This window comes from Symphalangus syndactylus, chromosome 13, assembly GCF_028878055.3.
Source record: "Symphalangus syndactylus isolate Jambi chromosome 13, NHGRI_mSymSyn1-v2.1_pri, whole genome shotgun sequence".
NCBI classification, from domain to species: Eukaryota; Metazoa; Chordata; class Mammalia; order Primates; family Hylobatidae; genus Symphalangus; species Symphalangus syndactylus.
In genome coordinates, this window is record NC_072435.2 from 39,265,066 (window position 1) to 39,292,556 (window position 27,491).

At 56.2% G+C, this 27,491-nt stretch overlaps 1 protein-coding gene across 12 annotated transcripts in view; it reads left to right on the plus strand.

The window, feature by feature from the left end:
• The window catches only part of NFIX (nuclear factor I X), a 103,670-nt gene that overhangs the window by 63,065 nt on the left and 13,114 nt on the right, over window positions 1-27,491 (plus strand). For 9 of the 12 annotated variants that reach the window (XM_055235712.2, XM_055235718.2, XM_055235714.2 and 6 more), the window contains 6 exons: window positions 14,614-14,676; window positions 14,989-15,063; window positions 15,473-15,593; window positions 17,070-17,206; window positions 20,143-20,265; window positions 23,529-23,704. In XM_055235712.2, the coding sequence (XP_055091687.1) occupies window positions 14,614-14,676; window positions 14,989-15,063; window positions 15,473-15,593; window positions 17,070-17,206; window positions 20,143-20,265; window positions 23,529-23,704 (695 nt within the window). The remainder of the gene's footprint in view (window positions 1-14,613; window positions 14,677-14,988; window positions 15,064-15,472; window positions 15,594-17,069; window positions 17,207-20,142; window positions 20,266-23,528; window positions 23,705-27,491) is intronic. The other 3 variants (XM_055235708.2, XM_055235716.2, XM_055235719.2) reach the window with 2 other exon arrangements.

The following is a 27,491-nucleotide window of genomic DNA, read 5'->3' on the forward strand; positions in this document are numbered from 1 at the left end:
AGGCCCTGCCTGCAATTATGTAGAGCACAGGCTTCCATCTGAACCTTGGTAGGCATGACCTGAGGCTCATGACTTTAAAAGCTCAGGATGTGTGCTGGGCACAGGAGCTCACATCCATAATCAATGCCAGCACTAGGAGGCCCAGGCCAGAGGGTCACTTTAGCCCAGGGGTTCGAGACCAGCCTGGGCAACATAGGGAGAACTTGCGTCTACTAATAGTTAAAAAAATAAAAAATTAGCTGGGGTGGTAGCATGCAGCTGTGGTTCCAGCTACTTAGCCTCCCAAGTAGCTGGGACCACAGGTGCATCCTACCACCCCCGGCTAATTTTTTAGGAGAGCTAGGAGGGTCCTTAAGCCCAGGAGTTTGAGGCTGCAGTGAGCTATGATGGCACCACTGCATTCCAGCCTGGGCGACAGAGCAAGACCCTGTCTCAAAAAAAAGCAAAAAAGAAAAAGAAAAGAAAAAAAGCTCAGGGCCCGGATACTTGCAGGGAGAGAAGTACAGGAGCACATGAAACGTACCCAGCTTTATGAAACCATTGCTGAGCCTCCTTCTGGGGGCCAGACAGACAAGGTGGGGAGGGGTAGGTCTGAGAAAAGAGCTAGACTGAGTGAATGAAACAGCCCCAATCCCCAGGGTGTGGGGGTTGAGAACCCTGGTCTGGAGTTTGTCCCTCCAGGAAGATTTAGGTCCCCACTCCTCCCGGAGCCACCATCTCACCTTTCTTTTGTCCCCATCCCCCATCCTCATTTGCCTCCTCTCATCTTACTCCACCATTAGGATTCACACATCCACATGCACGTGCACACAAGCGCATAGATCCCGGGATTTGTGCACATTGGGATTTTCACATGCACTCACACACATAGACAAATCTGGGAAGTCTGTCCCGTACTTAATTGAATTAAAGGACTGGGGTTTGGCAGGACATTGTGTATCTGAGCTGCAGCCTCTTGCAGCCGTTTCAAGGGCTGATGGTTCAGGCTCCCTGTAATTCCAGCCACTGCTGCTCCCTGTGGGCAGGTGGCTGGGTCTGCGCCTGTCCCCTCTCCCCTTCCCCTTCTCTCTCGTTTTACTTCCTAGGCCACAGCCCCTGGCACAGGGCCTGGGGAGGCTGGGGGACACCCAATGTACTCCTCCTCCCTTCTCTTACTTGCATTCTGGAAGCTAGTGGGAGGTTAGGGCCTCCTGAGGAGGAGGTACCCCCAGTGTGAGGCCAGGGGGCTGTCAGAATAGAACAGTCCAGGCAAATCCCTCCTTCCAGGTTTTCTGCTGCCCATTCTTGGAGTGGGAGCTGGAGGCTGCTTGTCACTGGTTGGAAAGTGGACACACTTCTTGGCCAAGTGTAAGCCACCTGGCTTTAAAAGGTGGAGAGTCTGGTCTAAGGGCTTTGGGGAACCCTACCGGAGTGGCCAGGAGCCATAATGGTTGGGGGAGTGGTGCCAGTGGATGGGGTGTGCTGTGGGGCAAGAGGGATGCTTTTTTTTTTCTTTCTAATTTGATTTAATTAGAATTCTTCTTTTCTTCTTCTTTTTTTTTTTTAGACGGAGTCTCACTCTGTAGCCCAAGCTGGAGTGCAGTGGTGCGATCTCAGCTCACTGCAACCTTCGCCTCTGGGACTCAAGCCATTCTCTTGCCTCAGCCTCCCAAGTAGCTGGGACTAGAGGCATGTGCCGCCACACCCGGTTAATTTTTTTTGTATTTTTAGTAGAGACGGGGTTTCACCATTGTTGCCCTGGGTGGTCTCAAACTCCTGAGCTCAGGCGATCCACTCGCCTCGGCCTCTCAAAGTGCTGAGATTACAGGCATGAGCCACCGTACCCGGCCAGAAGGAATGCTTTTGGCCTCCATTTCTTCCCTCCACTTCAGCCTCTGCTTTGGCAGGCTCTGGGGTGGGGGTAAGCCTGTTCTCAGCGCCCCTTTACTAGGGACAGGTGATTCCACTCTAGCCGCTCCTTGGAGAACAGAGTGGATGAACTTAGGCCCCACCTCTCAGAGGGACCTAGTACAGAGCCCAGCCCCCACTCTGAGGAAGCCTTGGACGGGCCATTCCTGGCCCAGAGCCTGAGGCCATTGGAAAGGGCCTATATCCGGAACGGGTGAAGGAGAGAGCCCGGGAGCCTCACTGTGGGTGGGAGGGGCGTGGTCAGCCAGCCTTGCCTCCTGGGGCATCAGCTCCCAGCTTGTGCTGCACCCTCTGACCACGCCTTTGTGGGGCGCCTGCTGTGTGCAGAATCTACCCCGAAACCTATAGCTTAGGAGAAGCCTGGGTAAGCTGCTAATGGCTGGTAGTATGGGTGTCCAAGGACCTGTTGGAGGAGCTCAGTCCAGCCCTACATGTGTGACCCTTGGTGCTTGGCAAGGCAGGAGCCCTCGCACAGCCAGCTAGACTGTTTTGCTCTGGGGCCTGAGGATTGGGGGGCCAGGGAAGCAACCAGGCCCAGCCCCAGGCCCTGTGAAGTGATCTGCACTGCCCAGGGTCAGGGGATGGTGGGGGTAGGCCTCACCTCGGCTAACCTCCCAGCGGAACAAAGGGGCCTTTCTCCACGCCCGCCCGGGAGGGTGTGCCCGCCCGGCTGCTGCCGCCACTGCAGAGGGCGCTGATTTTTTTTTTTCTTCCTGACTTTTCTCCATTTCTCTGTCTCTGGTTCCTGATCTCTGAGTTTTAGTCTCCATTTTTTCACTTTTTATGGGGATGGGGTAGAGAGCTTCCTTTTCAAGTGTTTACCAATTGCAGAGACAAGTCTGCACTGCCAAAAGGTGAGGGCATCCTGGGTGCGTTAGGAATACTCCGGGAGTCACGTGGCCTTAGACACTACCCCACCCCAAATCGAGGGCAGCTCCATTCTGAAAGAAGCAGGCAGGATTCAGAGCGGCAGCCACGCAGGGTGGGACCGGGCTCATTGGATAACCCTCAGTCAAGCTATGCACCTGGCAGGTCCCCCGCCTTCTGTTCGCCCACCCATTTCGCGGCCCGCTTTCCATCCGGCCCTCGCACCGCAAGCTGTTCCTAATCAATGCGAACGGGAAACTCGGCCCTCACATCACATCACGGGATGTGTTTGGCAGCAACAGCAACAGGAGCCGCTGCCACGGGCAGCTCCTTCCTTGGTACATAACCCAGGGTCCGAGTGGCCTGGGTTTAAGTGGGTTCTTCTCCTTCCTCTTGGGACCCTCTGGGTATGCAGAGGGAACCACATCCCCTGGAGCTCTGGGCTGGTCGCTGGCCGCGCCCCGCCGCAGCCCTCGGAGGGCAGCTAGTGTTAACTCGCTGCGCCACCTAGCTATGGCGTCCAGGAGTGCAGCGCTTCGCTCCCTGAACCGCGTCGCTTCCTGAGCCGCGCCGCTCCCTGAGCCCTGCTGCCCGGCAGCCTGGGGAAAACCTCTTTTTGGTCCTTCAGGGAGTTATGAATGAGGAATTTGGCACTTGTCAGTCGGAGGACCAATGTCACTTTGTTCCTTCAGCAGCCTTTGCTGTCCTTATGCAAGCTTGGTACTTTACAGTATATAAAACTCAAAGTTAAAATATGTTTAAAAAATCTGTAAAAATTCCCACTCACATCTCACGGTGCTGAGCAGGTCTTGGTTGTGTTGCACCAAGAAGCAGGAGAGGCATACTGGAGGTCTAACAGCAGCAAGTCTAGGATTTGGAGCCTAGGCTTCTGATTCCAGGCCCAGGGCTCTGTGCAGCACTCGGTGCCGTCCTATTCAGCCCAGCCCTGCCCAGGCTCTTAGGGCTCCAAGCTGGAAGTTTGCAGTCAAAGGCCTAGATTCCTCGTATTTCCTCTGGACAGCTCTGGACAGTGGCTGCCTTCGGGTCTCCAGGGCAAGGAGAGGAGCAGTCCTGTGAGAGAGTGCTCTGCTGCCTTCCTCTGCTGTGCCATTCTCCGTGAGGCTCCAGTTCCTTCCTCTGGTCATTCCAGCCCTTGAGTATGGCACAAGTATGTTCAGCCCTGTGTCTGGAACCAGCTCGGCTTTGCAGGAGGATTAGCAGCATCAGGGTTTCCACATTAATTCACTGGACATGAGTGTCAGTGGTTGGGCTGCAAGAAAGCTATTCTTTCTTCAGGAGGGGGAAGGTGTCAGCTAGCTGGTGCCTCTGTTCCCTGGGTGGTCAGTGTAGCCATAGTTTGAAGAAGGATCTAGAAGGGTCTCTTTGGAGTCTTATCATCCACTGCAGCTGTGCTTTGAGATGTGGGGGATGTAGCAGCAAACAAAACCAACAGAGAGGGCTTGTCCTCAAGGGGCTGATGGTCTAGTGGGGTGTTCCTGGTCAGGATCTCCTGGCCTGAGTGGCCTGGTGGCCAGGTCTCTGGGGCTCTCATGCCTTCCAGAGCTAGAGCCTCCCACTTCCCCAGCTGTGGACCAGCCAGAGGTTCCCTGTGTAGGTGGGATTTGTTTAGTTTCCAGCCTCCAGGTGGGAGAAGGGCCCCACTTAAACATCTGATTATGGTGGGCATTTGTGTTTGTTGCTTGTCCATGAGCCAGGGTCAGTCTCTGCTGCACCAAGGCAAGTCTCCGGGTGAAGGAGGCCCCTTTGGAGTCACCAGCCTGGGTATTGAGTGCTCTCTCATAGGGGTTGAGGAAGTTAGCACCCGAGGAGGGGAGGCAGGTGGCTTCAGCCTAACTCCCACTTCCTCTTCCCCACAGGGTGAATTGAAGGAGGTGGGTTCTACAGTTCTAATCCCAGGCCCTGAGGTTTCCTGGATGGATTCTTCCAAGGAAAGGGAACAGTGGAGGGAGGCAGGAGCAGAACTCTGCTTAAGGCTGGAAAGAGAGCCAGGGGCAGAGAGGTGGTGGGGGAGGCTGATGCTCCCCAGTCCCTGCCGACCCTCTGTCCTTTTTGATTTCCTCAGGCAAATAGGCAGAGAGCTTAGGGACCTTCCCATGCCCTGGGCTAAAGTGAATTTCCTGCTCTATAGGGTCTCACTTCTTCCACCTTCCTTTTCTTGGCCAGTTGTTCCTTCTCTGAGCCTCCTCCTTTTCCCTTTCCTCTTCCTGAGTATCTTTAGGAAAGTTTTCCTCTTTCTGTTTTTTTTCTTTGCCCAAAGGAATAATTTCCTCTCTGCTCTTTTTTGTTTTTGTCCCCTTTCCCTGCCTCTCTCAGAATCTTGTACTGTACTTCTCTGATTCTTTTTGCCCCAGTCTTCTTTCTTCGCTTTGGCCCTGATTCTCTACCGTGGCTCCTCCTTCTCTCTCTCCCTTTCTCTCTGTCTTTTAGTTTTAGTTTTATCTTTTGGTTGCTCTCTGGCTCTGGGGCTTCCTGCCTTCTCGCATCCCTCCTCCAAACTCCTGCTTGTCCCAGGCGCATTCCTTGAGTGGCCTGCAGAGCCTCCGCCTCCTGCTTCTCATACCAGGTCGGCATTAGGGTCTGGAGGACTCTGTCCCTTTATGAATAGTTAGACCAAGGGCAAGTGTATTTGGGGGTAGGAGGAGGGTGATGCCCAGCCCTGGGAGGTGGAGACACTATTAATAGCCCTAAGAGCAGCTGGGGGTGAGGGTGATTGTCTGGCCAGCCTGTCCTGTCCTGGGCAGCTCAAAGGGCCAGAAAGGGCAGTGCTGGAAATAGAGAAAGCGGGTGGGGGTGGAAGAGCAGCTCTGCAGGCCCCTTGCTGGGATGGGACCCCCCCCGCCCCAGGGCCCCTCTCTTTTCTTGGCATATGGGGTATGGAGGGCATTCTCCACTGTCAGGTTTTCTTCGTCAAGTTGGGGAGGGGATAGAAGCTTCCGGGGCTGGGGGCCGCTTGCCTGGACCCCACCATCACATGACTCTTGGCCCCAGGCCCTCTCAGAAATGCTGGCTCCAGCTGCCGGCTGAATCGTGGCACCAGCCAGCACTGCCAGGAGAGGTGCCTGGCCTGGCCGCCCATGGGCCTGTGCCTGTGCTCCTGGTTTTCTCAGCTCTCTGTATTCCAAGGCTGGGCTGGGCTGGGCAGGCCTCGGGCCTAGCACTCCCAGAGTCTAGGGGGACAAGCTCTATCTTCCCTGTTCCCTGTTGGCCCTCTTTCCCCCACCCCTGTTTCTAGTATGGTGACTGTCTTGAGACCGTTGGATGGCTACTGCACACTGATGTGAGGAGGGATATGCCTGTACAGGTGTCTGCCCAGGCTCTGCCATTATATTTGCAGAGGAACCTCTCTGTTGCTCTTTGTAGATGGTAGTGGGCCAGGCCCCAAGGGAGCCCCTCTGTTCACTGGCAGTGGTCTCTGGGGCAAGACACCAAAAACTGCAATCTAGGACACACTCACCATGTACTCAAGAGCATGAGCTCCTGGGGAGGGGAGCTGAGGGTCAGCCACAGCTTCCCCACCAGGGTGGGAGGTGGCATTTGAACAGAGTTGAGAAGGAGGAATAAGCATTCAGCAAATGGAGACGAAGGGAAATAGTAATCCAGGCGGAAGGACAGGCGACGTTTATGTACCGCCAACTATGAGCCAGGCCCTGAGCTAAGCACCTTATTATACATGTTTTCTCATTTATTCCTCACCCAGGAATGCTAATGGTAGGTGTTATCTCCCTTTTACAGATGAGGAAACAGTTCATAACTTGGCCAAAGTCACAGGCTGGTAGGTTCTGGAGCACGGATGTGAATTCTGGGGAGCCTTGGTATGCCGTTGCTGGCCACCCACCTCCTTCCTCCTCCTACCCTCCATTTCAGCATGCCCCCTTTGGCCCCTCTGTGCTGGGGCAAGGCCAGCTCACCCAGGATAGGGTATCCACAGTGGTAGAGCACCGTGTTGTACCCCCTCAGTAGACACAGGCTCCAGACCAAGGGCACCTCCCTGGGTAGGCCAAGGGCAGGCTCAGAGGACAGGTGAAGCAGACCCAGGCCAATGGCTCCTGCCTTTTTCCATCTCCCCAAGATGTTTTTCTTTGCCTTCTTCTTTGCCTGATCTTTGCCTGTCATCTTCAATCTCTTCTGCTCTGAGGGGAACTCCTACCCCAGGTATCTCTGAAACACCCCAGACAGTGTTGCTGCCGTGCCCTGGGTCCACTTGTTCCCTCCATAGTCAGGTATCTGAGGTGCCAAGTTTGGTGCTGGGTCACCTTGCCATGGGCAGACACAGGAGGAGCCTGCAGGCCCACTCGCATATCCCATTGCTGCTGTGGCTGGGGGTCTCATTTATTAACGGTTGGGCTGGTCCTGGAGTGGCCATTGGCAGGTGGGCCTTTGTCCACCTGCTGGGTGCTCTGCTCTGCACCAGGGGGCATATCGCTTCTCTCTCTCCTTTGCTGGCCACTGCCTGTCATCCGTTGGGGAAGAGCAACTGAGCATTCAGTTCCCCAGTGCCTCCTGGCTGCTTCTGCCGCTCCATGCCTGGGCCCATCTCCAGGAGTTCTCCCTGGGCTGGGGACGGCTGCTAATGAACAGGAGAACACCGAGTAGCTCACACCAAAAGAACTCCCTGGAGGGCTCCGGGGCCACTTGCTGGGGATGGAAGGGAGGCGGGAGTTCTGTTGTTTTCTTGGAGGAAAATTTTAAGCTTAGGAACACCTTTCTCATTATATGAGGGAGGCAGTGATGGGCTGTGTGGCTGGAAGGCTTCTGGCTAGGAGTCCATCTCCACATGGGGAGGGGAGGCAACCAAGGACTGTAGGAGACAGGCCTTCTTCACCTCGACACTGTGTGGGGCCTGAGGCTTTCAGATGAAGCGTGAGACTGCTCTGCTGGTCTCCTGGGTACAAGATGAGCTGATGGACTTGCTTTCTTCTCGCTTCCCGAAGCCTCACTGCTGAGCTGTGAGTCCTGCAGTAGCCAAGCCTGGCACTTGCTCCAGGGGTACCCGTAGAGGCCAGGATGCGTTGGAATGGAGAAAGTAGTTCTTCCTGGGGTCAGGGGATGGAGAGGGGAATGTCCCATCCAGATGCTGGCCCTTCGTCTGCCAGGTTCCTGTGCCTTCCCTACTCCCCCCACCCCACAATGGCTTTCCTTGAGCCTAGGCCCTAGGGGCAGCCAGAGCAGGCCTAGACCACATGTGGGTGTGACTCGGTTTCTTCCTCTTTCCTGTCACTTATCCCCTCTGCCATGTCCTCTTCCCCCATCTCCAGCAGGTCAGTCAAGTCAAAGGCAGAAGCCCCTTTAGACCTATGAGCAGGGAGGGAATGAGGAAAGGGGAGAGGACGATAATGGGGTGACATGTTCCCCTGTCCTTATCCCTGCCCCCACCCACAGCTTGAGGGCTATGCTTCTTGTTCAGGCTCCTGCTTTAAACCACGTGAGACTTTAGGGATGACAGAGGAAGGAAAAACCTGCCACCTCAGGATGACTCCAGGATGTGTGTGTGTGCGTGTGTGCGCGTGTGTGTGTGTTTGTGCACATGTGTGTGTGCACATGCATGGTGGCTGGTGGGGCAGGGTGAGGAATGGAGAGAAGGAGAGGAAAATCCTAGAAGCCCCGTGGGCCCAGGCCCTGGCCAAGCCTCATGCCCCCGGTCTGCCCTCTGGCTGCCCTGCATTCTCAAGGACTTCCTTGGTCCCCTGAGTCCCCTGTTTGCTGAGACGGGGAGAACCCCTCTGTGACCTGTCTCCTTAGCCCCCCATCTATCCACCGTTCCCCTCCTCAGGGTGTCTCAGATTCTCAGACTTGAGTTTCAGGAGGCACAATAGTTACATTCTCCAGCTCTGATTGCTACAGGCGGGGCCTCTGGCTCCCCTTGAGATTGGGTTTCCCGTGCGCTGGACGCTCCGGAATCTCAGAGGAAGGGGGAGAGAAGTAGGAGGGGGGTGCAGTGCTGGGAGGGCCAGTGATTGGCCCCAGAATCGCATCAGTCCTTCAGAGGATGGGGTGTTGCAGCTGCCCAGAGGCACCCCCAGAACAGAATGTACCCCCACTTGCTTGTGGAATGTCAGGACTGGGAGGGCGAGGGGATGGGCAGGCACACCCCAAGGGCTGTTCTCCCCGTTTCCAAAGGCCAGCGGTTCCTGCAGAGTTGAAGGGGGTTCGTCTCTGGTGGCTCCAGATGTACCATCTCACTCCACCCTTTCTTGACAGCAAGAAGTGGCTAGTGGCAGCTCCGTGTGTGTGTGTGTGTGTGTGTCTGAGTCTGAGCATATGAGTGTATGCATCCAAGTGTATGCACATACCTGGGTATGCATATGTGGGTTCAGCTAAGGCCAAATCTGTGCACACCCCTCAGTCTCCATAAAACTTGTTAGGCCGAAGTCCGTGGGGGCAATTGGCCAGCAAATTATACATGGCCCCTTTCACAGCACAAGTTTGTTTCGAGTGGGAGCTGAGGCCAGTGTTGGCTGTAGCCAGCAGGAATTCCTCCCTCACCCTAGTGGGAGCCATAACTATCTCCCCATCTGTAGCTGGAAAAAAAAAAAAAAAAAAAAAAAAAATATATATATATATATATATATATATATATATATATATATATATATATAAAACAACATGCGACTGGATGCAGTGGCTCACGCCTGTAATCCCAGCACTTTGGGAGGCTGAGACGGGTGGATCACCAGGTCAGGAGATCGAGACCATCCTGGCTAACACTGTGAAACCCCATCTCTTCTAAAAATACAAAAAATTAGCCGGTGTTGTGGCGGGTGCCTGTAGTTCCCAGTACTTGGGAGGCTGAGGCAGGAGAATGGCATGAACCAGGGAGGTGGGGCTTGTAGTGAGCCAAGATCGCACCACTGCACTCCAGCCTGGGCGACAGAGAGAGACTCCATCTCAAAAAAAAACAAAACAAACAAACAAAAAAAACCATGCTGTCAGTTGGAGTTTATGTGCAACCCCAGGCTCCTCCTGGAGCTTCCCCTCCAGAGCTCTACTGAAGAGGCAGAGTCCTCTCGGAAACACGCACAAGCACACGTGCCTGCAAACAGCAGAAGGAAGGGGGGGGCTGCTGAAGAGGTGAGGGGGAGGCAAAGGAAGGACAGAGGGAGGGGAGCCAAGGGAGACAGGGAAGTAAGATCAGAAATGGGGATCCAGGGGGAAAGGCAGAGAGCTGAATAAAAGAAGTAAGGTGGAGACTGGTTCCAGGGGCTGAGAAGGGGAACTGGTGTGGGTGTGAGAAGGGCAATTTTGCAGGGGAACTTTGTGGCTGTTTCAGGGGATACTGAGGGGCCCCCAAGGAAGAGAGGGGCCCAGAGTGGCCACCTGGCTGAGCCTGGCTCTGGTCTGGGCACTGCCAGAGGCCACCAGCCCACAAGCTGTTGTTGCTGTGGAATGACCAGTGGTGTGCAGATGAATACAGAGTGGGCCCAGAACCTGGAGCCAAATCCCGTTTCAAAGGCTTCTTCAGCAGAGCCCGCTTGGGCCCATGCGGAGACAGAGTCCAGTCTTATCGCCTGCTCCTTCATAGCCCTCCCTTCCAGAAGCCTGCAAAGTGGCCAGAACCATGGGCAGGGGAGGCCTCTGCCTCAGAGACATGGATCTCACGAGTAGCCCAGGTCCCCACAGAAGGACAGCCAGCAGAGCTGCGTGTTTGTGTGACACGAGCCAGCCTGACACCCCCAAACAGCATCGAGAATGAGCTGTGGGCTCTGAGGTACTCTCCCTCCCCTAGCCTGGCCCAGAAACCAGGGACCCCGAATGCCAGCCTGGCCAAGGCACCTGTCGAACACAGTGGCTGGGCTCAGGTTTTAGGCAGCTGCATTTGATGGGCCGAGTGGGAAGCAGCTGAGAGCACAGAAAGAACTCTCCAGCTTCCAGCACCAGCATGGAGGGAAACTCTGAGTTGGTGTGGGGCGAGGGGAAGCAGCAGGACTCACTCTATCCCATCTCCAACCAGTATCTCCAGGGAGCGCTGGGAGCCACAGTCCCTGAAGAGACTGGGAGGGTGGTTGGGTGGCCCTGAACTTGGGGGTGTACAGTTAGTGTCCCCACTGGCTGGAAAGCAGGCTGGAGAGAAGCCTGAGGCCAGAAAGGCTTCCAGGGGACATGGCCCCAGAAGACTGGGGAATCAGAGAGACAGCCCTCAGGGGCATGGGCCGACGACAGAGGATAAAAGATGAAAGATGGAGCCCGGCACCTGCCCGCGTTGTGCCAGCCAACACTGTCCCTGCCTCTCCACTGGCCCACAGGCCACCAGCTGGCCCATTGTCCCCAGTGAGAGAGCAGACACTGGAGGGGGCTCCCTTGTGGGCAGGGGCTCACTCATGTACGCCTGCCTGGCAGGGACTGCCAGGGGAGAGCCACCCCGGGCTCAGGGGCAAGGAGGGAAGAAGGGGGGTGGCCAAGAGACAGAGTGTGGAGACTGAGTGGGAGGCCCGGCCAGAGTCCGGGAGGCCGCCCTCCACCTTCAGAGTGGAGAACAGAGCCCGGCCGTGTTGCAGTCAGGTCCCCTCCTGTGCTATTGGCAGTGGGCAGCGTGCGGGGCCTGTGAACAGGAGATAAAGAGTTCAGGCAGAGTGTTTTTTCTCACTAACCGTGGATTTGTGTATTTGTTCAGCTGGTGGCTCTGATAAGCCCCATTCTGCCAGATAAAAGCAGAGCAGCCACGAGGCAGGGCCTGGGGAGGGGCATCCTAAAGGGGCCTTCCTCCTTTCTGTCCCAAATCCCAGGGTTATCCCCTCCCCCGGGGAAGCCCAGACAGGGAAGGCAGTCACGACATGGAGGTGCTCTGCAGCTCCTGTCACCTGTCCAGAGCAGGTGTAGACCTCAAGGCAAGGCTCCTCAAAGAGCCCGCCAGGTAAGAAAGCTGGCCCACGTTGCGCCTCTGGTGGGCAGGACGTCTCCTTGCCTCCCCAGGAGCCCTTTCACCATGGACCTAGTGGCCTCTCTGGGCCCTGCAGCCACTGGCTGCTTCCTGCCAGCCTCCTTCCTCCATCTATCCAAGGCACATCCCTGAGCTGACAGGGTGCTCAGAGACCTTCCCCTGTCACATCCCTGGTGTCGCGAGGTACCTGCGGCCCTATTGGGGCAGGGGTCTACTCTTGCTGAGCTAGTTAAGGCCCTGGGCCTAGAGATGGCCTGTGAGGACTTTAGCCACCTTTGAGTAGAGCTACAGTGTTCCCTGCCCCTGGCCTCAGCCTTCCCTGCTCCTTTCACTGTGCTGGCCAGGGGGGAGAAGGGGAACACCACTTGAGCAGATCAGTGGGGCCCTGTTTGCAGCTGCTCCGGCCGCAGGCCTGGCTCCTGTGCCTCCGAGCCTGGGTCCAGATTTCCCATGTCTCTGCCTTTTGTCCTGGAGCTGAGCTGAGCATGTCAGGGGCCGGCGGTCGTGGCATTGTGGGCCTCCGGCTGAGGCCGCCAGCCGTAAGATGGCTGCCAAGGTCTAAAATGGCTGCCAGCAGCGCCCGGAGCAGCGCCGGGAGGCGCGTGGCAGGGGTTTCACTCGCACCGGATCCTTGCTCCCACTTGCTCCTTTACACAGAGCTAATAGTAATAACAGCAATAACGTTTTGGGGCTGTGTCCTGATTTAGAAGGATTTCCTGTCTGTCGCGCTCTCCTGGAGCCCCATTTGTCTCTGCCTCAGTCGCTGGCCCACCTCCATCTCTTTGTCGGGTTCCCTCTCGGCTGTCCCTGGGCTGGGTACGCGCGTGCGCATCCACACACGCGTGTGCACGGGCACATGGCTTGCCATCTCCACTTGGCCTTTCGCAGTGGGTCGGGACCGCTCCCATGGGGTGGACTGTGAGACTTCCTCCTTCTCCCCCTGACTCCACTGATCCAGCTCTGGAGGGCTTGATGGGGACCAAGTTGTCCCTAGGATGGGTGGGGTTCATAGCAGAGAGACCCCTGGGCAGCAGAGTGGAGACCACATGCCCCTCGCTGAGCTCTGCACATGGGTCTTGAGGTTGTGCCCTTCCCGAGCCATGATTTAGAGCAGCCACAGGACTGGGGTCTGAGGAGGCCCTGGGGCGGGCTGCCTGCTCGGTAGACCCCTTGGCTGCCACTCCCGGACCGGCTGGGGCTCAAATCAGACCCAAAAACCCAGCAACGGGCCAAGGTGAAAGAGTGAGGTAGTATCAAGAAAGTTCACATTCACACCATGCTATGGCACAGAGAGGTTGCTCTCTCAGGGAACATGGGTGGGCTTCCTCCAGAGCAGAGAGTGCCATTAACAAAGAGATGGCTCAGGGTGGGAACCTCTTTTGCCAAACATACCACCAGGGCTGAGCGAAAGGGGAGGTATGGAAAGGATACACCCCAAACCAGAGGTGGTGAAGTATATCCTTCCATATTAAAAGCACGTGTTAGCACTTGGTATTAAAAAGAGCTACTATTTCTTGACTCGCTACAATAGTATTTATTTTTTGGAATTAAAAAATCAAAAGTTAAGTGGGGATGGGGTGGAGGGGAAGTGGGGCCTGAAACAGTCATCCTTTTTCACCCATTACACTAAGGCAGGCAGCCTGGAGCATGGCCAGTGCTTTCAGCCCCAGACATGGTGGGGCCCTCATGCTGCAAGCAGGGGTGCCACCCGGGTGGGCTGCATCCTGCCCTCCAGCCCCAGAACCCAGCTCTGTTCCTTGCCTCCCAAGTGACTAATGGGGTCCCTCGCCCCAACCCTAGGGCTGATGTCACCTTTTGGGAACCTCCTTTATGGTGGGGGCTAGCAGATTGAATCAGGGTGGTGGTGAGACCCAGGAGGCAGGAATGCTCTTTAAAGTCAGGCAAAGCCCTGGCCAATACCAAGGCACGTTTTTCAGATGCCACCCCCATGTGGTCCCCCTGCGAGCAGCTGATTCTTCACCAAATGCCTGGCTTCCTCCTGCCCCACAACCTGCCTGGCCCCCCTCCACCACCCTCTCGCCAGCTGTCATGCCCAGGCAGGCATTCTGGAGGTCCCCGTTGTGCCCCTGGCACACAAAGCTTTGAGGACCAGGGGGACAGGGGTGGGGGGCTTTCCCAAGCTCAGCAAAATATTCACACACACACACACTCCACCCTGCCCCCAGCCCTCTGTGAGCTCCCACTGCACAATGAGCCCTTGTCTCGGGGCTCCCTCTGAGCAGCTGTGGCACCGGGGCATGAGACAGCCCAGACAGGCTGGCACAGAGCGGGCGACAGCGTCAGGGCAAACCTCCCCCCTCTGGGTTGCCAGGCACTGCCTCTGAGCATAAAGGTGAGGTGGGGGAGGCGCAGGCAGACAGGAATGGCTTCAATTAACCAAGTTAGGAAAGGGGATGCTCCTCTGGGAGCTGGAGCTGGGTGGGGGATGGGGGACCCTTGGGTCTGTCCCCACTGTGGAGAGAGATGGTCTCTGACTTCTCTCTTGGGACCCCTCTTTGCTCCTGACTCTTGGCTGGTGCTTTTTACCTGAGGGTGACTTTGCCCTTAAGGGCACAGTGGACAATGTCTTGGGACAGTTTGGGTTGTCACAACTGGGGTGCTACTGTCATCTAGTGGGTGGAGGCCAGGGATGCTGCTCAGATACCCTACACTGCACAGGATGGTCCCCACCACAGAGAGCAGTCCAGCCCAAATGTCAGCAGTGCTGAGGCTGAGAAACCTGCACTGGGCCTGTCTTTCCTTCCCCGCTTTGGGTCTCCCAGAGCCTCCCAGGGCTGGTTTGGGGAGAGGGTGGGGTGAAGGTTTCTGTGGCCAGAGTGGGCCCTCCCTGCTCTTGCACCAGGCTGGAGGGGCCAATGCTTGGCTGGTGGTTATGGGGAACTTTGCTCCTGACACATTCTCCCCTTTTGTGTCTCCTGCAGAATCCGGACAATCAGATAGTTCAAACCAGCAAGGAGATGCGGACATCAAACCACTGCCCAATGGTCAGTGCCCCCCACCTGCCCAGCTGCCCTTATCCTTCATGCCCCTCCACTTCCTTCCCCCACCCTGGCTGCCCTGGCCACCCTCACTTCTTCCCCTTCATTCAGCTGTCCCTTGACTGAGCTTAGCCTGCCGTCCTGAGGGGATGGGGGCACACCTAGAGAATCCCCCCTCTTCGGTATAGACCTGAGGGCCAGCCTGGAGCTGGAAACGGGACTTGGAAGGGAGAGGCAACAGTGGGGAAGACCTTTGGAAATAGCCAGGCAGCCCCCTTCTGGCCTTGTCTTGACTCACTCATCCTTTCCCTTCTTCAGGGCACTTAAGTTTCCAGGACTGTTTTGTGACTTCCGGGGTCTGGAATGTGACGGAGCTGGTGAGAGTATCACAGAGTAAGTGAGTCCTTTCTTCCAGGCCAGGGATGGGGATTGAAAGTGAGGAGGTGGGACCTCATGGGAAGTCCTCCTAATGGGGTCTTAGGGCAGGTGGATGGGGACAGATGCTTTCTGGGACACTCTCGGCTCCATTGGTGCTGGGCTGGGTACAATAGAGTCTTCCAGAGAGGCCTGTCTCCAGTCTCCATTGCTTTGGAGGAAAAAGAAAAAGTCACAACCAAAGACTCTTCTGTGACTCACTAGCTGGGAGGAGGTTCCTCAGCAGCCCAGATGGCCCACTTTCTCCCATCTCCTGGCCCCACAGTAAACTCACCCTGGGCTTCTGGGAAGCTGTTCATGACAACAAAACAGACCCCATCAGGCCTCCCCCCACCTCCAAACCTCATCATCCTCTCGTTCTTCCCAGCTCCTGTTGCAACAGCATCAGGGCCCAACTTCTCGCTGGCGGACCTGGAGAGTCCCAGCTACTACAACATCAACCAGGTGACCCTGGGGCGGCGGTCCATCACCTCCCCTCCTTCCACCAGGTGAGCCCAGTGGCCCTGCCTTTCCATCTTCTGTCCACTCCCCGCCAGGGCCAGGGCCGTCCCAGTGGCTATAGTCAGCTGTGTCACCGAGGCTGGGGTGCTTCAGAATGTCACCTCTCATTGAGGGCACTGGCTCTAACACTTTAGAGTCCACCATGCACAGTCACCCACTGAGCTCCTGCTTTGTGCTGTCATGAAGGACCCAGCCCTGGGGACACAAACTCGCACGAGGCATAGCTTTGCCTGGAAGTGGGAGTCCAAGAAGGTCTCTGTCTTGGGGAGGTGACATTTGAGCCCAGACACAGAGGGGGTTGTTGGGGGGTGTGGGGAAAATGTTCCAGGAGAAGAGGGTAGCCTGTATCCCAGTTCAGCCTGCACAGGCTGGCGGGACCACCCTGCAGAGGCCAGAAGAAGGCATTTAGACTTCATCCCTGGGTAGTAGGGACCCCTGAGGGGTTTTAAGCAGGGGATGCTGAGGGTGTGTGTTCCAGAAAGCTCTCTCCAGCAGCAGTGTGTGTGGGTGGGACTGACAGGCAGTTAGGAGGCCATGGGAAAGGCTAGAGTGGGGGAGGGCCTGGGGGGTGGGGTGGATGGAGAGGGAGGGAGCTGCTTGGGAGGCAGGGATGTGGGTTCTGGCCAGGGCAAGTTGTGCTGGGCAAGGTCCGCTCCACTTTTTTTTTTTTTAAAACATAGGTATTTATATTAATTGTGAGATTTTTGGCATTCATTTTGATTTTTTAAAAATATGGGACTAGGCCAGGCGCGGTGGCTCACACCTGTAATCCCAGCACTTTGGGAGGCCGAGATGGGCGGATCACAAGGTCAGAAGATCGAGACCATCCTGGTTAACATGGTGAAACCCCATCTCTACTAAAAAATACAAAAAATTAGCTGGGCATGATGGCGGGCACCTGTAGTCCCAGCTACTTGGGAGGCTGAGGCAGGAGAATGGCGTGAACCTGGGAGGCGGAGCTTGCAGTGAGCCACGATCACGCCACTGCGCTCCAGCCTAGGTGACAGAGCGAGACTCCATATCAAAAAAAAAAAAGGGACTAAAATATTTTTTATATTGATGACTGAGTTTTATGGCATTTTTGTCCCCCTGACATTTTTGTCCCTGCAAGTACGTCATTCACCTCACCCTAGCCCTGGGGGCTGCCAGGAAATCATAGGTGGGATACAGGAGGCAGCTGAGGGTTTTGCCGACTTCTCTGATGTGGGCAGCTTGGAGGATCGTGGCATCACAGATTGGGAAGGAGCTTGAGGAAGAGGAGCAGGTTGAAGCTGATGGCTTGAGGGGCCCTAGGGCTGATCTTGGGGTTGGGCACACAGCGAGTGCCCAGCAATGCTGCTGTCGGCCGGCACCACTCCCCACCCAGAGGGCCATCTATGCACAGTTCTTTAGCCTGGACACTTGGTCACTCCCTGGAGCCTCGGCCCATCCTTGGCCCATCTGACCCTTTCTTCCTTCCCCAGCACCACCAAGCGCCCCAAGTCCATCGATGACAGCGAGATGGAGAGCCCCGTTGACGACGTGTTCTATCCCGGGACAGGCCGTTCCCCAGCAGCTGGCAGCAGCCAGTCCAGCGGGTGGCCCAACGATGTGGATGCAGGTATGGGTGCAAGGGATCCTGACCCAGAGCAAGGGCAGCCCAGAGCCTTTTTGTCCCCTTCTCAGTTTACCTAGTGAGCCTCCCACCAGTTGTCCCCCTGTTAGGGGGCATTACCCATCTGTTTTCTTGCCTCCTGATCTTCCAGGGAGGGCAGAGCAGGCTGAAGGAAGGGAGTGGAGGTGAGGAGGGGTGCTGTCAGAGTCAGCAGCAGAGCCCGTGGTATGGCGGTGGGAAGCAGAGGGGGTGCCAAGCCTCTGGTGCCCCACAGTGGGATGGCCGCAGCCCCTCCTGGTATTTCTCTAGAGGTTGCCCCACCCTGTGGCCTCATGGTTTAAAGCAGTTTCTCACCCTGGGGGCTCATCATTCTGTGTAGGGGGGATTGTTCTGTGCATGGCAGGATGTTTAGCAGCATCCCTGGCCTCCACCTACAAGATGCCAGCAGCAAAACCCCCACCCCCAGTTTTGATGACCAAAAACGCCTCCAGACATTGTCAAACGTTCCCTGGTGGGACAGAATCCTCCCAGGATGAGAACCACTGGTCTCAAGGGCCCAGCTTTACAGAGAGAGGCTCAGAGTCTAGTGAAGAATGAGCAGAGTCCTTTTGAGACCGGGTAGGGAAGCTAGTGAAGGGGAGAGAGTACAGAGGAAACCAGCTCAGACCTTCCCAGTCCCCTCTAGGGATCTTTTTCTTGTTGAACCCACCCCCCTTCACCTCCATTCTTGACTGAGGGTGCAGACAGACCTAGAGAGGACTCTGGAAGAGAGCGTGTAACACGTGCGTGTGTGTGTGCATGTACATGAGCACATGTGTGTGAGGAGGCTGGCTGCAAGAGCCCCCCACTGACGTGCCAGTGGTACAGCCTGTGTTTATCCTCACTGTGGGTGTGACAGGGCCAGGGAGTGCAGACTCACGCGTGTGGGTTGTGCACAGGGCATGTCTGCTCTGGACAGGCCTGGGCCCTGCGCATCATTCTCCTCCTCCAAAAGATGAGGGTCTGACCTAATGGTACTTTGTCTGATGTTTTCCAGATATGCCCCTACTGGGACGGGCCAAGTGGGCAGGCAGAGGCTGGGGTGGAGCGGGGTGGGGCTGGGAGGCACTCCTGCTTTTCTGCTGCCCCAGAACGAATGCAAGTTCCGGCAGCTTCTCCTCCTCCTGAGAGGAGGAAAGGAGGGCTTGCCTCCAGGCCTCAGGCTGAGATGGTGGGCTGGAGACCCTCTAGACGGCCAGCAGAGGCTGGCCTCTGTGAGAAGGCTTCCTTGCGTGACTCTGGGGCCCCTTCCAGGGTCTCCTCGTGGCAGGCAGGGACTTGAGCCAGCATGGGCCACATGCTTCCCTAGGGGGGCCTTGAGAGGCAGAGAGAGGAGTTGAGAAGGCCCAGGAGACTCTTGGGCTACATCCTGGGTCCCTGGCCAGGGCCTCAGTAGGTGACCCCTTCTGTAAGGACTGCCCCTGGGGTGCATAGAGGACTGTGTCTGCAGCTGGCTCCTGGGGCAAGGGCTCCTGGGCTCCTGTGCCCAGACCTAGTTCCTGAGGAGCCCCCCTCTTCCTGGCTCCTGCTCTCTCCTTTCTTGGCTGTCTGCTTTTGCGCCTGCCATTTCTGCATTTCTGCTCCTTCCGGCAGTCCTGCCACGCACGGCCCCCCAACATCCTCCTGCAGCACCCTCCGGCTCCCTTTCCCCCTCACTCCGCTGTGTGTTGTTTCCATGGGCTGCAACAAATTGCCAATTAAGCGGCCCAGCTGCAGGACAGGGAACAGCTGGGGAGGCACTGTGCGGCCGTGGGGACAGCTGTGCACAGCTGGCAGGATGCTCCCCCCTCCCCACTGTGCCAGCTATCAGGTGGCACACAGCTGCCGCCAGATAACACCTCTGCTGGCAGCTGGGAGTTCGCCCTTCCCCCGCCCCTTTCCTCTGCAGTTAAGATGGCTCTTTATTTCTCTGTTCTGCAGCCCCTCCACCCCTCACCCAAACTCACTTGATTTGTCCTCCAAGGATGGCAGCTCTTGAGATCTGCCCCAACTCTACCTTATCCTTCCCAGCCTGGGCACAACCTGAAAGCGAAGCCTAAGATGGGAGTTGATCTTTCCAGAAGAACCTGGCCCCCTGGGGGCCCTGCTTTGTCATTTGGATGCTATGGCCACTGGGCAGAGATGAATTTCTAAAGACAGACCTCAAACAAGTTGTTCTCTGTGCCCTTGTTTCATGCTGAATGCCACCCACACCTCTGGCACCAGAAGCAGGGCAGAGCCCTGAAATTACCCATCCTATGGTAGCTGAACTTCTGGGTCCCCTGGCTGGGGGAGTCCTCTCCCCTCTGGCTCTGCCTCCACAGCTCGGCTAGGCCTGAGCAGCCCGAGGACTCTCTGGGTCCTCTGGCCTCTGTCCCTGCTCTCTCGTTGGGCACTGTGTCCCTCCTGAGGGCTCATGGCTGTGTGCTCCCTTCCCTAAACGGGGCCCTGGCTTCTTCCCGCCAGAACCTCCCATGGCCTAGGGCACCATGGCATAGACCCCAGCCTGTCCCTCCCAAACTTACCCCTTCCTGGCTCTCAGGCTGGTGCCCTGGGGTTCCTCCTGCACTCTTTTCCCAATGTTGGTCCTGCATCCCACCCTTTCACTTCATTACCTGCTTGCCAGGGCACAGGCTGGGCCCCTTGCTCACCCCTTGCCTGGCACACACCACCCCACATTACCCAGGGGCCTCGTTTTCCTCTCTGGTCAGAAGCACCCTTTGGCTGGCCTACACACAGGGCCTCGGAACCGGGCCCAGAACAAGGCCTGGGACTGGGCAAGGAGCAGCAGGAGGGAGCACGGTGGAGGAAGGGGCGGCGGGGAGGGGCTGAGGAGAGAAGGAACAAACCGCTGGCTTCCCGCCTTCCCCGCGCCCACCCCAGCCCAGCTAAACCTGCCCTGTGTTGCTGCTTCCTCCCCCCAGGCCCGGCTTCTCTAAAGAAGTCAGGAAAGCTGGACTTCTGCAGTGCCCTCTCCTCTCAGGGCAGCTCCCCGCGCATGGCTTTCACCCACCACCCGCTGCCTGTGCTTGCTGGAGTCAGACCAGGTGAGAAATGGGGGGCCCCGGAGGGGGGCAGTTGGGGAGGTGGCTGAGTATCTAGGGGCAGCTGGCCAGGTGAAGGGGCCAGGGCTGACCCCGAGTGACAGCCCCAAGCTCTCCGAGTGGGCTGTGGTGCAGCAGCAGGTGGGCATGGGAGCCGGCCCCTGCTTCACGTAGCACCTCATCGAGGACCAGGCCGGGCCCCTGGGCTGCCCACCTGGCTCCTGAGCAACCTCCCACTTCTCACTCCTCACGTGCGTGGGTGCTACACACAACATAGGCCTGTCCCGAGTCCTCCTCAACTCTGGCCCAGTTCTCCTTTTGTCCTGCCAGCTGTGGGCGGGAAGGCACAGCCTTCTGCCCTGCCCTCCTGCTGGCTCCTCTCTCCCAGCTCCTGGCTGAGCCCAGGCTCTGGTTTTTTGCCAGCATGAGCCCAGGTTGATGTGGGGCCTGGATGGAGACGAGTACTCCTAAGGAGCCCAGGCTCCTGTGGCAAGTAGCTACCTTGTCTGGGCCTCCCTGCCACTTTCTAGAAAGGAAGGGCTGGGTCTAGGGGACAGGTGGTACCTGGGCTGCTCCCCAGGAAAAGGAACTGCCCACTGCCATGGGGCTGCTATCTGACTTCAGCGTCCCAGTTGAGAAGGTGCTCAGGATGAGAACACATAGATCGCCCTGAGGAGATAGGATCAGGCAGGAGGCTGTGGAAGCTGAGACCTCAGCCCTGTCACTCCTTCACTTTATTCTTCCCTCTCTGGGCACCCACCTGGCAGCAAGAGGCCTGGACTTTTTCTGGACATGGCCGTATGTCCGCCTGCCATCTCCTGGGCTCGTATGTGGGACACAGAAAACGAGGAGGTTTACCTCCTGGCTTCCTCCTTGGGGCCTCCTGGCTGGGAGCCCAGAGGCAGCCGGTGCTGGGGCAGGGTGTGGTGGCCGCAAGGTGGGGGTGGGGAGCCCAGGCCCTCTACACAGGCAGCAGGAGGGCGCAGGCCTGGCTCCTCCGGCTCCAACTCAGCTTTTATGAACTCCAGAGAGAAGCCAAGTTTCCTCAGCCCTCTAATGAAACCGAGAGCAAGAGCGAGCTGATTGGAAACAGACAGGAGGGGGAAGAGCTGGGGCCTGCTCTGGGTTGGGAATTGCGTGTGCAGGGACGCGTATGTGAGGACACGTGTGTGAGTGATGAGGCTGAGCACATGAGAACACCGCCTAGGTGGCAGTGGCTGGGTGCACACCAGCTCGCACTCAGGAGATGTGTGTGCATATGTCAGACGGCCATCCTGAGCAGATGCTGGCTTTGTCTTCATCCGGAGCCCCAGGGAACCCTCTGCCTCCTCTTGTCCCCACCCAGTCTCCCACCCAGGGCCTGAATTAAGACAGGGCTAGTGAGGCACTCACCTTAGGTGCAGAGTGTCAGCAAGTATCAAAAACTCAGTCATCAAGATAAATAATATTTTAATGGAATATGTTTTAAAATCCAAACTATTGCAAAAAAAGGGTATGATAAGCAAACACCAGGTTTTTTTTGTTTGTTTGTTTTTCTTTTTCTTTTTTTTTTTTTTTTTTTTTTTTGAGACGGAGTCTCGCTCTGTCGCCTAGGCTGGAGTGCAGTGGCGCAATCTCGGCTCACTGCAAGCTCCGCCTCCTGGGTTCACGCCATTCTCCTGCCTCAGCCTCTCCGAGTAGCTGGGACTACAGGCGCCCGCCACCACGCCCGGCTAATTTTTTGTATTTTTAGTAGAGACGGGGTTTCACCGTGGTCTCGATCTCCTGACCTCGTGATCCGCCCGCCTCGGCCTCCCAAAGTGCTGGGATTACAAGCGTGAGCCACCGCGCCCGGCTTCTTTTTCTTTTTTTAAAGACAGTTTCCTGCTCTATTACTCAGGCTGAATGCAGTGGCACGATTATAGCTCACTGAAGCCTTGAACTCCCAGACTCGAGTGATCCCTCCTGTGTGCCACCCTGGCTAATTTTTAAATGTTTATTGTAGAGACGGGGTCTTGTTATGTTTCCCAGGCTGACCTCCAACTCCTGGATCAAGTGGTCCTCCCACCTTGGCCTCCCAAAGCACTGGGATTACAGGTATGAGCCACAGCACTCAGCCATGTCTTTGTTTAAAATGGTTTAAAATGTTGAGGCTGGGCATAGTGGCTCATGCTTGTAATCCCTGTGCTTTGGGAGGCCAAGGCAGGAAGACTGCTTGAGGCCAGGAGTTCGAGGCTGCAGTGAGCTGTGATCACGCCACTGCACTACAGCCTGGATGACAGGGCGAGATCCCATCTCTATTTAAAAGATACTGGCTGGGCGCGGTGGCTCACGCCTGTAATCCCAGCACTTTGGAAGGCCGACATGGGCGGATCACAAGGTCAGGAGATCGAGACCATCCTGGCTAACACGGTGAAACTCCGTCTCTACTAAAAATACAAAAAATTAGCCGGGCGTCGTGGTGGGCGCCTGTAGTCCCAGCTACTCGGGAGGCTGAGGCAGGAGAATGGCGTGAACCCAGGAGGCAGAGCTTGCAGTAAGCTGAGATCGCGCCATTGCGCTCCAGCTTAGGTGACAGAGCGAGACTCAGTCTCAAAAAAAAAAAAAAAAAAAAAATTCTTTAGGCTGGGCACAGTGGCTCATGCCTGTAATCCCAGCACTTTGGGAGGCCAAGGCAGGCAGATCACTTGAGCCCAGGATTTTGAGATTAACCAGGGCAATATGGCAAAATCTCATCTCTAGAAAAAAAAATGCAAAAATCTGCCAGGCCTGGTGGCGTGCACCTGTAGTGCTGGTTACTTGAGGGGCTGAGGCGGGAGGATTGCATGAGCCCAGGAGAATAGCTTGCAGTGATCCGTGTTTGTGCCACTGCACTCCAGTCTGGATGACAGAGCCAGACCTTGTCTCAAATAATAATAATAACACTTTTTTTAAAAAGCCAAATAAAATAAAGACAAGATCCTACCCTGCCTCATCTGCCTCATCCTAATCTCCCAGCGCTGGTTGTGATCAAACTTTATTTACAAAAACAAATGGCTGGCCTTTGGACCCTAGTTTGCCTATTTGATTATTATTACTATTTTTTTGTATTGCATTAAAACATCATGGATCCTGATGACTGACTTTTTTGTGCCACCTTAACTGTTGTGCCTGTGGTGGTTGCCTCACCTGCTCAGGATCCTCAGGACCCTCAGCCCTCTGACTGGCAGCTCCCCTCCTCTCCTGTCCCTCCCACTGGCTGCCTCCTTGGCCCTGATGCCCTTTTTTCCCTGCCCACGTGCATGCAGGGAGCCCCCGGGCCACAGCGTCAGCCCTGCACTTCCCCTCCACGTCCATCATCCAGCAGTCGAGCCCGTATTTCACGCACCCGACCATCCGCTACCACCACCACCACGGGCAGGACTCACTGAAGGAATTTGTGCAGTTTGTGTGCTCGGATGGCTCGGGCCAGGCCACCGGACAGGTGAGTCCAGAGGGCCCCAGGAGCCCGGCTACAGCCTCATCTCCACATCTATCTGTCTGTCTCAGGGCTCACAGGGAGAGGGCCCAAAAGCCAGGAGCCTGCCTGGGGCTGGAGCAGCAGGGAACTGGTAGTACCAAACGCCTTGATTTTTTGGGTCTGGGGACGGGGGTCTGTGTATTATGCCAGGGCCTATCATGGTCCAGAGAGGTGGGGGCAGCATCTGGGCCCCCTTGCCCAGGCTCCTTGCCCTTCCCATGGTCCTTGGCCCCTCAGCAGGAGTGAACTCATGATGATCCAACCCGGATCTGGGCCCTGACCTCCCAGCGCTCCTCTTAAACCTCGGGGCTGCAAGGATTTGCTAGATTCTAGACCAGGGTTTCCCCAGTATCAGCACTGTTGACATTTGGGGCTGTTTATTCACTATTGTGTGAGACCATCCTGTGCACTGTAGGATGTTGAGCAATATCCCTGGCCTCAACCTGCTAGATGCCAGGAGCACCTCCTCCTCCCCAGTCTTGATAATAAAAAAATGTCTCCAGATTTCAGTGTGCCCAGGAGGGCAAGACCATCCCTAGTGAGGAGCACTGTGTCAAGGGAAAGCCCCAATCCACATAGCTGCCACGGAGACTCCTGTTGGCAGGACTTTTAACAAAGGGTTCCCAGGACAGTCCTGGTTCTAGAGTGAAACCCTGCTGCTCCTCAGCCCTGGGAGACACACTGGCTCCCCCCAGAGCCCTTCTCTGTCACTGACAGAAACTCAGGGTTGGTCAGCAAAAGAATGATCCCAGGAGGTGCTGGGCCAGAGATGACCCTTCAGTGGGACAACGGTCCCTGGTTGGAATGTGGAGGTTTCTAGACCTCTGGGAAAAGTCCAGAGCCTCAGCAGCATGCTGTAATAGGAGAAGCTCCAGCTCCTCTGTAGCCAGCCCTCCCAGCCTGGAAGCCTGCTGTGAGAGGTCAGACAGGGAGGATGCTCAAAGGGCTGTGGTGGGGAAAGGCATCCCGGAAGCACACACCAGAGGCTGCCTGCAGCCACCAGCCCCGTGCTGCCTTGGTGTGCTCTGGCAGAGTGAGCATTTGCTAAGTGCTGGTGTACTGATTTGCAGTGGGGCCGTGGCTCCGCCTCCTCACTCTGTCCCTAAGGGAAGCCAGTCCTCTTCCCTCCCTCCTGTTCCCCTCCTGCTCCTTTCCTCCTCATCTCCCTTCCCCCTTTGCCCTTTGAGGGTTTCTCTTGGCTGACTCTGCAGCTCCTTAGTGTACTGGTAGCTTCGCCCACCTCTCTGGACAAGCTCTGTCCACTTTTAGGGTCATGGAGGGAAGAGCAGACCTGACCTCTGACAGCTGCTGTGCTTGCATCAGAGATGCCAGCAGAGTTCACGGGGAGCTACCAGCCTATGCCCAGCCCCCAAGGGGCCTGGGGTCTGGGATATGCGGCAGAGAGGCCTGGAACATTACCTTACCTGCTTTCTTAACTACCAAGGCAGCCAGGATTTGGAGTCAAATTCAGGCTGGCCTAGAGACCAGCCAAGGTTAGGCCAAGGAGCCAAACCTAACCACAGAACCCTTGAGAAAGTGGGTCATTTAGTCCTCTGGCCATTTTGAGCCTCTGGTCCTGAGGGCTGGGTCCTGAGCCTCTCCCTTGACTTGACTGTTCAAGATTGAGGACTCTAATATAGAGCCATAGTTTTTTAAAAAAAGACAGAGGACTCATTTTGCCTAGAACCTTCTCTTCCTGAGGCAGGCACTTGCTCCAAGCAGACCATGGACAAAACACTGCAAACAGGCACCTTGATTAAGCAAGGAGTGTGGCCCAGCTGGGGAGCAACCTCTGAGTTTCCTTGTGTGGCCTGTTGTACTGAAGAGAGGGAGAGGGGGCTCAGCGGGGAGCCTGCTTGATGGAGCCCACCCCCAGCTTCTGGGAGGAGGCTAGAGACAGCACTGTGCTACACAAGAGGCTGATGCATAGCTGCAGAGAGCCAGAGGGCCCGGCTTCGCCACTGATCCAGTGGGCAGGGAGTGGCAGTGCCCAGCTGTGCTTGCACTACAGCCACTGTTAAGCAGTGCTTCTCAGACTTGGCATGCACGAGAGTCAACTAGAGCCCTGGCTAACACACAGATGGCTGTGCCTCACCCCCAGAGCATCTGATTCAGCAGGTCTGGGGTGGGGACTGAGAATTAGCATCTTTCCCAACTTTCTAGGTGATGCTGATGCTGTTTCTAACCTCCTTGAGAATCAGAAGTCACAGATCAGTTTTGCAGGAAAATGTCTGCATAGAAGAATTTTAGGCTGGGTGCGGTGGCTCACACCTGTAATCCTAGCACTTTGGGAGGCTGAGGCAGGCAGATGATTGCCTGAGCTCAGGAGTTCGAGACCAGCCTGGGCAACACGGTAAAACCCCTCTCTACTAAAATACAAAAAATTAGCCGGATATGGCGGCGTGTGCCTGTAGTCCCAGCTACTTAGGAGGCTGAGACAGAAGAATCGCTTGAACCCGGGAGGCGGAGGTTGCAGTGAGCCAAGATTGCGCCACTGCACTCCAGTCTGGGCAACAGAGTGAGACTCTGTGTCAAAAACAAACAAACAAACAAAAAACAGAATTTTACAGACAATTGCAGAAGGGTTCCCAGGGCACACCTATAGCCTGGCCTTGAACCCTAGGGTAATAACAGCCAAGGCCATATGGAGACACTATGCAGAGGAGATACAAAGGGCAGTTAAGAGGATGCCTGGTTAGCTGTGTTTCAGGGAGAAGGAAGAGACTGCCAAGTGAACATGATGGAGAAATCACAGGGCCCAATGGGAGAGCATGACTCTGGGAGGCAGGATGCCTGGTCCTGGCTCAACCTTGACCACCAATGTCAGAACAGCCAGGCCCATGTGTTCATCTGTAAGGTGAAAGTGAGGAGCTGGCCGGGCGCGGTGGCTCATACCTGTAATCCCAGCACTTTGGGAGGCCGAGGTGGGCGGATCATCTGAGGTCGGGAGTTCGAGACCAGCCTGACCAACATGGAGAAACCCCGTCTCTACTAAAAATACAAAAATTAGCTGGGCATGATGGTGGGTGCCTGTAATCTCAGCTACTTGGGAGGCTGAGGCAGCAGAATTGCTTGAACCCGGGAGGCGGAGGTTGCAGTGAGCCAAGATTGCGCCACTGCACTCCAGCCTGGGCGACAGAGTGAGACTCCATCTCAAAAAAAAAAAAGAGAGAAATTGAGGAGCTATACCAGCTTCCAGGCTCCTTCTAGCTCCTAACTCATGAGGTTTTAAGGCACTGCACAGTCACAAGACCTTGAGGTTTTTAAAACCTCAACTGTACCCCAATCAGAGCTGAGACATGCCAGCCTGGTTGGAAGTTACATCTAGAAACTGAATGTTGTAAATCAGCAGGTTTCAATGTCTGGTCATATCAGGTGGATATTAGCATTATCGGGTGGGATTAATGATTTAGATACTCCTGGGGGAGACAGGCTCTGAAGCTGGAGGAAGGCAGAGGCCGTCCTGTGGTTGCTTGGAAGGCCTCTGTGTCCCAGTTCCCTGGGAGCCTGAGCTTGGGACACCTGGAGAGGAGGAGTGAGGCTGTGATAAGACCATCCCATTCCCTCCTGCTAGGCAGGCATGGAGATGAGGGGAGGCGTCGCATCACCTTTCTCTGCAGAGCTGCAAACCCCCACGCTCTGACCTGCACTGTTACCTGGAACTGAGGGTCCCTTTCCCAAACACCTGCACAAAAGTTCTCCAGCCCACACACACATGGGGACCAGCAGCCACTGTTTGCTTTTGTCAGGG